Below are 9,580 nucleotides of genomic sequence, written 5' to 3'. Positions count from 1 at the left end.
AAAGCAGGGTCCCTTTATTTAGCGTGATTGTGTGAATGAAACAGATAAATGTGTGTCTTTACCGCAATCTGATGGCGATTAGAAACTCGTTACAAAGTCGAAGTCGCAATTTTCACGGACCAGCTTGAGCCACAGCGGGGGTTACTGGCAAGTCCCTGCGTAGATTTATGACCCCCCTCCGCATCATCCCCCCTCCCCTCAAATTAAGGGAAGTATCTTTATATGATGAGAGATGACCCGTTAGAAGATACACTTGTTGAATAGGACAGGAATTAAACAGTAGTAGCCGATCTCTATATATCAGTATAGAAAAAAATAAGATGACAGAAAGTACGGAAAAGGATGTACCTGCTTTTACGGTCGAAGGTGCTCATTCATCTGTTGATCTAACAATAGCCGATAAAGAAGAAAACGAGAAAAAAGAAAAAGGAACCAAAAAGTTTGACAAACTTAAACTTACGGAAGAAGAAATCGAGGAGAGGCGACGCTCTGCGAACAACATGGAACGCCGCCGCATGAAGAAAATGTCGTCTGCCCTGGCGGATCTGCGCAAGTGCATCCCCCAACAATACCATTTGTATCATCGACGAATGTCTAAAATACGGACTCTTAGACTCGCCATTGCCTACATCAAAGCCCTAAAAGATATTCTGTTAAAAGACGACCAAAGACGCCAACTTGTCGCTATGTCATCACAGTCATCCTTTCCTCATGGCGGTATGCGACTTCCTCATGAACCGTTTTCTCCGATGAGCAGCAGCATGATCATCGCCGCTTATGCCGCTCACGGAGCTCAAGTTCCTAAGCGACAACTTATGTTTTCCCCGGATCTCCGTTTCCAGGAAGTTCCCGAACCTCGTTTCCAGACACCCAGAGTCCCTCGCCATTCTGCCTACCAAACACCCGTCAATAATCCTATTTATGGACAGTCATTTTTCCAGACCCCGGTGTTGAATAAAACTGCCCCGGAACACACAATATCTTCCCCGGAGGAGGAAGAAAAGCAAGTAAAGCAGGTCGTAATAGCCGGTTATACGGTATTCCATAACAAGGAAGATGGAACCTCCTGTCCGATCGGAGCCTCTCGGAGTTCTTCCTGTAGATACGTCACGGAGGGATTTGATGGAGTATGTTCGCTACCAGAGGACGACGGGGCCAGGGATCAATTATGATCGGTATGTAATAGTTTGTGGGATTTTGTTCATGAATAAATATAACTACATGTATATACATTAAATGTAAGGTTATTTAACATTTAATTTTTTTTCAAAAATTAAATTCATAGTTAAGGCCGATGGGAAATATTTACTGTATTAAATTTTAAAGCTGCAATAAACATGTCCTAGTTACATGTACTTGCTTCTTGTACATTTAATTAAAGTTAAATTATCGATAGGCACTATATTCGCCCGCACGATTTGGAACGGATAACTTAATCTTCGAATAAATCTAGTGGTAAATGAAAAATAAAAACAATAGAACGCATAACTTAATCATCGAATTAATCTATGGGTAAATAGAAAAAACCCAATAGAACGCATAACTTAATCTTCGAATTAATCTAGGGGTAAATGGGGAAAAAACGATAGAAAGTTTTAAAATTCTTAAAATGTTCCGAATTTTTTCCTTGGCAGTCTTAAACTCGTAAATGTGATTAAAATAGATTAAAACTTACATCAAAATTAAATTGTATTTTCATGAATTATTATATTATTATAATAAATGATATTCTTAGAGCAGATTCAAGCCCCCTTCAATCAAAAAAGATAAATAACATAATGTATCCGTCAGGTTAAATCAAACAAGAATAAATAATATAGTTGTGTAATCCGAAGTTGTAAAGGAAACGAATGAATAATGGAATATACTCTGTACATGCATGTAAGGTTAAGTCATCCTAATGTTAATGTTATCCTAAATTATCCTTATGTACATACAATTCTTATCCATAAATAATCAATCTTATAATATTGTTTAAACATTTTCTAAATAGTTTTATACAATGTTATAAATTTCTTAATGAATTGATTAATTAAATATTCCACTGATCATTATTCAAAACATTAACCCCCCCCCCACCCCCCGTTTCTCCAAATTTAATTCAAACGCGATCCCATACAGTCAATGTGATAAAAAGAAACTACTGCGATAAATAAGAGAATTTTGTTTGACATTAAGATATTTCCTACCAGTATTAATTGAATTAGTTCGCATTTCTCAAGGGGTATTTCCGTCGATTAGAATAACCTCTAATTGTTTCATAGGACGCGCGAGATCTCGCACAATACCGCGATATCATCAGAAAAACATGGCACCTAAGCGACTAACGACCGATGATTCGGTAACACGACAGGGTGCCAGCATCCGCTAGTAGAGGTTAGAGATGAATATCAAACGCTAATTAACATTCATTAACAATTAGCACAACATCAAATGAAGAAGAAATCAGCGTCGTGTCAGATCCTCGGCAAATTTATAAACCTTAGATTTTCCTGAAATTGAATAACCTCTGTAGCCCAATGACTGCATTGGATTTTTTTATGTGTTGTTAAACCTTTTTGTTTGTTTATTTTTAGAATACAGAAGAAGTATGCATTTGCAGATAGTGCTGACAGTGCTATATAGGATCAAAGTCGAAGAGGATTAAACATATTAATAATTTCTTTTTCTAACTTTATAATTTTTTTTTATAAAAATGTCAAACCATCAATTGTCTTCTCTTTGTTTGTTCAAAGAAATTGTCTCAAAAGCTACATATACATGTAAAAGTATGCGTGCATATACATGTAGATACTACATGTAGATACATGTACATATACTGTGATAGTCAAATAGAATCAAAATATTGATATTTGAGCAATACTCATTTTTCGTGCGGCGATTTTGATCAGTCGCGTATAGAAATGTTAATGTTAAAAAATCTAAAATTTGGTAAAGGGCATCATTTTATTAATTTATTGATATAGCTAATACAGAATGTCAACTCAACATTGTTATGGGATTCCGTTTGATCTATCAAACTAAAAATTAGTAACTATATAAATGTAATGAGCAAGCAGTGTGCAAAATTGAAAATTGGCAAGAATGGACAGTAAATGATTTCAGGATCGAAAGGGCGGTATAAGGGATAATTATGTTTGCCGGGAGAAAGGGCGGGGGCGGGGGGGGGGGGGGGGGGGCCAATTTTACGGCCTTCTTCTAATTAATTTACTATGTGAATTTAATAAATTTCACATCCAAGGGGGGGGGGTCTCTGGACCGACCCTCCCTTCCGGATACACCCACGCATGTGCAAGCAATCTACAAAATGTACTATCAAGACATGCACGAATCCAGAAATTTTTTTCAGAGGGGGGGGGGGGGGGAGGTCCGAACGATAATTGTGTTTGCCAGGGGGGTCCGAGACATATAAATAATTTGCGATAATTTTACTATGTCAATTCATATAATAAATGTTCGTATTCCAGGGGGACCCCCCCCCCCCCAACCTTTAAGTCCGCGCATACAAAATCACTAAGACAAGGCATCGCTTTATTCATTATCAGCAAGTGTATAAGTTTATAAAATACATTTATCAAAAAAGCATGCTGATATGCATAAGCAATATATAGACTTGTATAATTAAGCAGATAAAAAATCTCTGACACTGCTATATATCCATCTTCATAATTAGTTCGAATTATGGCATTGACAAATCGTAGATGATGTTTATATATATTTGCACGTATTTCTATAAGGGGGGGGGGGGCATACATATTTTTTTATTCAGTTTTAACAATTAAAATAAGCTTGTGACCACAAAATGCATATATTCCTATTGTAAATACTAAAATGACAGTGTCAATCGGACACTTAATTTCTAGATGTCTGAAATTATCAGGGGAGTGGGGGGGGGGGGGGGACAACCTCTCACCCACCCACACCCACTTAATCCATGCATGACCATAACGCACATGCATTAATAAAATCAGTCATTGAAATACAATTTGCGCTTTAAGTGTATCTAACTTCATGCAGTCTGTTTAAAAAACAGTCAAAAGCTGCATTAGTTTTTATTTTAATGACACAGGCACGTAGCATCGTTTTTGAAAGTGGGGGGGGGCAGACTCGTTCAAAAAATCGTGACTAGCAAAAAACAAAACAAAAAAACAAAGCAAAAGGAAAAAGGTTTCTCTTAAAAAACCTGAAAATTTTAATCGAGTGGCGCAAAAAGGTGGGGGGGGGGGCACCCCCCCCCCCCCCCCGTGTGCTACGTGCCTGTAACATCATAATCGAAACGTAAGATCCCATATAATTTTTTTTTCGTCTAATTTTCTGAAAACCAAATAAACAACGTGGATTACATGTGCGGATCCAGAATATTATCCCAGGGGGATCCAAGGTTAAAAACTTTACTTTTTGTTTGCAAGGGGAGAGGGAGAAGGTTGAGGCCTATTTTTAGTTACTGTGCTGCGTGCGTGTGGTGGTGGTGGGGGGGTCAAGACACACACAAATCCTGCTGACTCCCCAAACCTTTTTAGATCTGCTCATGGGTTATGAGGTATTGTAATACATGACTGTATGTTAATGCATTTGTATCTAGTTTCGATCAAATGTTTCTGCTAACTGTCGCTACCTTTTTTTTTGGAAGGGTGGGGGGGGGGACAATTTAGTAAAATGACAACATGCAACCACTAAACCTTGGCTTATAATATTATTCAAATTAAACATTACTATTGAAAACTTTGGGACATCAAACAAACTGCATCATTTCTTTGATCCTTAATCTAAGGGTCATGAAAATGTTTAAACTGAAAACTCAGAAATTGAGTTTGGTATATTTTATTGTTTCATTCATTAAGTGAAATAAACATCAAAGTCAGACACCATGTTATCTCTGACCATGTTTTAATCTGACTTATCATAGGCACTTAAAACTGTACGACGTACAATGTCCAGAACAAAACAATAAAATGTTGTCACAAATTATTGTCTGTGCAATGTTTATAATTTTTTATATACATAGGGTTAAATAATATTTACTATATAATAACATAATAAATAAGAAATTAAAAGAAGATTTTAGATGATTGACGTGTAGTATTCATGCATGTAGTTCTTTTTGACATGGATTGGAATGTAGAAAGAGAGATATACATGTATAAGCTAAAAAAATCTGCATTTTTTATAACTAAAAGCAAATCAACATTTCAATAATTTATATGTAGTAAAAAATATGAGCAAGTGTCACTGCAGTCAACAATAATAAGATCATAGTGTTTTCCTACTAACATTTTCTAATTAAGCTTTTATCTAAAAATGTGTGATGTGTTAACTAAAGCATTTAATATTGGCAACTACATGTATTTTATAATCTGAACATATTAAAAATTTAACACAACCAGCACAGTCTGTGTGATCACAGAGCAAAATTTCCTGAGAAAATTTAAATTAATTTTTGCCAAATAGTAATAACAAAATCTAAAACTATGGATACAAATTTCTGTGAATAGTCGGTGAATCTAGGTGCTTGTGGATTTTTGATCTTCTACTTCTCGCCCAACACATTTACAATTCAATCAACCCTTAAAAAAAATGGTAAATGCTTCACTAACCTTTAAATTTCAGGCCCTACCCCCCCCCCCCTCTTCCTCCATCAAACCCTATCCCTGAGAGCTCTACCTTTGTATGAATGAATAATTTGTACAAGCAATGTATAGAATAATATATCTGTTTCTTTGATACAAGTAAAACTAAAAATGTGTAATGTGTTAAGCATTCTTGGCAACTTTTTATACAAATTTAAACCACCAGCACAGTCTGTGTGATCCCAGAGTAAAATTTCCTGAGACAATTTAAATTGATTTTTAACAGATGATGAATAGTTGGTGGATCTAGGTGCTTGTGGATTTTTGATCTTCCACTTCTCGTCCAACGCATTCAATATTCGATCAACCCTTAAAGAAATGACAAATGCTTCACTGACCTTTAAATTTCAAGCCCTACCTCCCTTTATTCATCAAACTACTAGTATATCTCTGTGTGCCATTACAGATTTGATCTACCTTTGTATGAATGAATAATTTGAACAAGCATGTACAGTACATAGAATATAAATATATCTGTCTCTTTGATAGAAATCTGGAAAAAAAAGTAAAAGAATGACTATTTCTGCTACAGATTTAGCAGCATCTTAGTCAGCTTCCATATTGACTATGTTTACAGCTGGCCAGTCATTCACTCTGTTGTACAAACAGGGAAAAGTAAATCTCCAGCAGAAAGTAGTTCATCTCAGCATTTTAAGGACAAGCAGAGTTGTCCCTCTTTAGCCTCATCCAGACTGTTTATTGCACACAGGTTTCTCTCTGTGAACTATTCCCTCAGAAGAAACACCATCTTCTAAAAACATAAATACATGTATAACATAAAGTTTCAATTTTGTAAATGAAATCATTTACTAGTAACACCCCTCTCTCTCTCTCTGTCTGTCTGTCTCTCTCTCTCTCTCTCTCTCTCTCTCTCTCTCTCTCTCTCTCTCTCTCTCTCTCTCTCTCTCTCTCTCTCTCAAACACAGTCATGATGTCAAAATCAATTAAAAAATGAACATTAATAAGTTAGTATCAAAACAAAAGATGGGCTTACTTTCTTTTTTTAGCTTTTTAGAATCAATTTCTCATGATAAATATCAGTTCAATACCTATTCAAGTTTTGAATATTGAAATTTAATCAATTAAAAAGGATGAATTTAAGAATGGTTGCAAGTTCAAATAGGTCTTCCATAAAAGATACGTGCATCTTAAATGTGACAATTTAAAATCAAGAGTATGGTATTGTGCCATTCATCAAGTATCAAGGTTAGACAATTTTGACATTCAGGTCAACAAAAAAGATCTAGGTCAAATTCTAGAACAAGAAAAAAGATGTTTACCATTCAGGGGACGGTACTTTTCTTGTCCCGATTTACTGGAACAGTTCGCCTTCCTCTTAGATGATGATTCCTCATCTTTGGTGATGCCCAGAGCGCGGCCAATCTTAGTGGCCACGTACTCACAGGCTATAAGAAATATGGTATTTATGTAAAAGTCAATGCATGAAATTAATCGGTACATCAAAATAACAGGATTTACAGAAATGACACTAAAATCTACAGGAATGACACTTCAAATACATTAAAAAGTTTATGTCTCTCAGGTAAATGCTTCATAACCAAACAGAAATAAAACCTAAGTTATATCGCATTTATTGAAAATCAAAGAACGATAACTCTTACAACAACAATAATGATTTATTTCTTGTATAAAATAAGCTATCATGAAAAAATCAATATAAATTAGTAATTTCTAATTAAAAATACATATTAGTACAATAAATGAGACATTTTAATTGCATGCTTTTAAATATCAGAGGGTCCAATTACATGCATGCTCATCTCATAATTTTCCAACTATCCAACCATTTTCCGTCTTGCAATTATACATCCATAATTATACATATATACTATTTAATTGTTCATGTCTGTCATAGTTCTTTTAATCATCCAGCTCTTTCCCTCTTGTATATGTTTATTGAATGTTTTATGTTCATTGGATGTTGTATGTCAACAGTGTTCATGTTGCCCCTTGAGGGCCCTTAATTGGTTAATAAAGAAATTGAAATATACAAATTATTTACATGATAATTACATTAATTGATACAATTTAATATATTTGTGGTGAAAAACATTTTTTTTTATAAAAATTAAGTGTCATTTCTGTAGATTTAAGTGTCATTCTGGTAATTACAGGCGTCATTTTGGTAAATACTGTTATTTTGGTAATTCGGGTTACCCAAAATTAATCATGTTGATATATATTTTTAAAACAATTTTTTTTTTTAAATTTCCATTTACAATGTATGTAAGAAGAAATATACACCTGTTTTATCTGTTACTCAAACATAAAAAGTTCAATCAGCTGTCAATATAATCAAGATAAACAGCTGATAAAAGGAATGTAGACACCCCCCCCCCCCCCCCCCCCGAAAAAAACACCAAAAAATGAATATATATTTATCATGATAATCATTATAAATTTAAATATAAACTGTCTACATATCATATTTATGTGGTAGAATAATGCAAATATGCGTTTAAAAAAACACTTTACACTGGGGGGAAAAACCAGTTGAGGTCATTGAAACCTTGACCATAAACCGTTGCAGAGAATACTTCTTTCAACTGTTTCTAGTGAATATAGTTGTTTAAATGCTTCATTGAACAAGATTTACTTACCATTTATTATTAATCAGACCATCTTGGAGTTAAGATCTAGCGCAAAACTAGTTTCAAAATGCAAAATTCGTGTCGAATTTCAGGTGACAGTAGTACTCGGAAGTAAACACACGTAAGATAAAATGCAAAACCAAGCAAAACTTTCCGGACGAAAGTCACGTTCTCAGAATTATAATTAGGATAATTTACCATATATTAATTATTCAACATTTACCCAATGATTGTAACTAAGTTCATCATTTCAATAACTTCATGAGTCAACAGCAAAAAAATTTCCATTAGTGCAAACTTTATCTTTAATTTACGGGCTATACTAACAGAACGAATAGATTCCCGCGCGCGGTTATTGCCGAAAGTAAACTGCATGTAATTTGGGGGTTGGGGTTGGGGGGGGGGGGTAGGGGGCGACTTGGGCCCACTTTTTTGTTTTGCAAAGTTAGACATAACTCTACATGTACACATTCCTCTCGACCCCCCCCCCCCCTTTTTTTTTTGGCTCGTTAAGATTTCTGGAAAGGTCGAGCACCCCCCCCCCCCCACACACACACACACACATACACACACTTTCAATTTGCTTCCTACGTCACTACTTATGTTCATAAAACATAAATAAATCTGTATACATGTATGAAAACTGTGTAGGCGGGTTATATGTATATATCAAACTTAATTATATAATACTTAAATATAATTATTTTTCTCGAATGATTAAAATGTTGTCCCTAAAGTCGTTACGAATCACCAATTGAAGTTCTCATGTTGATAAAACATGCCTGATGTACATGTAATCATGCAAACATGTTTTTTATATTTCTCTTGTATCTAAAATGTACTTCATTATACATTTACATGAGTGTACATGTCCCCGATTTAGAGCCAAGGGCATTTGAATCTCTTTGATTGAAAACTTACAATTTCTTTAATTTCACGTGCATGAATATAACTGTTGATATCTTAGAATATGATATGGATATCTTCTACGAAATACATGTCGCACGCAAAAAACAATTATCAAAAGCAAAATAGAATTATTTTAAATGAGAAATGCGTGTAAGTAAACCGATATACATCGAGTGTACATGTAATCAAACAGGCCCCGATCAGTGAATATCAACAATATAATTTATATTTCACTTTCATTATATATTTTTTCTTCAAAAATCACTATAACATTTTCCTGACCCAAAAATAATGTTTTAAAAAGATACAGTACATATATCTGTTTATAAATACATGTATATCCATTGGGACATCCATTATATAAAACATATAGAAACATATAGGTCAAATGTGCTTAAATCAAGACAGGACAGAACGTATAAATTAGATTAG

The 9,580-nt window shown here is 34.5% G+C and overlaps 1 protein-coding gene and 1 long non-coding RNA gene across 2 annotated transcripts; one reads left to right on the top strand and one right to left on the bottom strand.

Annotated features, from left to right (window-relative positions):
• Positions 1-270: 270 nt before the first annotated feature.
• Positions 271-2,710, top strand: LOC128158454 (pancreas transcription factor 1 subunit alpha-like). The gene is made up of 2 exons (XM_052821310.1): positions 271-1,175; positions 2,577-2,710. Exon 1 carries the CDS (start codon positions 321-323, stop codon positions 1,170-1,172), a length of 852 nt encoding a protein of 283 aa, XP_052677270.1. The 5' UTR covers positions 271-320; the 3' UTR covers positions 1,173-1,175; positions 2,577-2,710.
• Positions 2,711-4,805: 2,095 nt separating this feature from the next.
• LOC128158463 (uncharacterized) lies at positions 4,806-8,372 on the bottom strand. Its single transcript, XR_008239985.1, has 3 exons — positions 8,249-8,372; positions 6,908-7,033; positions 4,806-6,378 (listed from the first exon to the last, which is right to left on the bottom strand). It is a non-coding gene; the product is annotated as an uncharacterized LOC128158463 (long non-coding RNA).
• Between the last annotated feature and the right edge of the window lie 1,208 nt (positions 8,373-9,580).

The sequence above is a fragment of the Crassostrea angulata genome, chromosome 8, assembly GCF_025612915.1.
Source record: "Crassostrea angulata isolate pt1a10 chromosome 8, ASM2561291v2, whole genome shotgun sequence".
Lineage (NCBI taxonomy): Eukaryota > Metazoa > Mollusca > Bivalvia > Ostreida > Ostreidae > Magallana > Magallana angulata.
Note: the sequence above shows the minus strand (reverse complement) of the source record. Positions and strands in the feature narration are given on the sequence as shown.

Excerpts from the sequence above, each read along its gene's own strand:
- LOC128158454 (XM_052821310.1), top strand. The coding sequence starts at position 321 with ATGACAGAAAGTACGGAAAAGGATGTACCTGCTTTTACGGTCGAAGGT.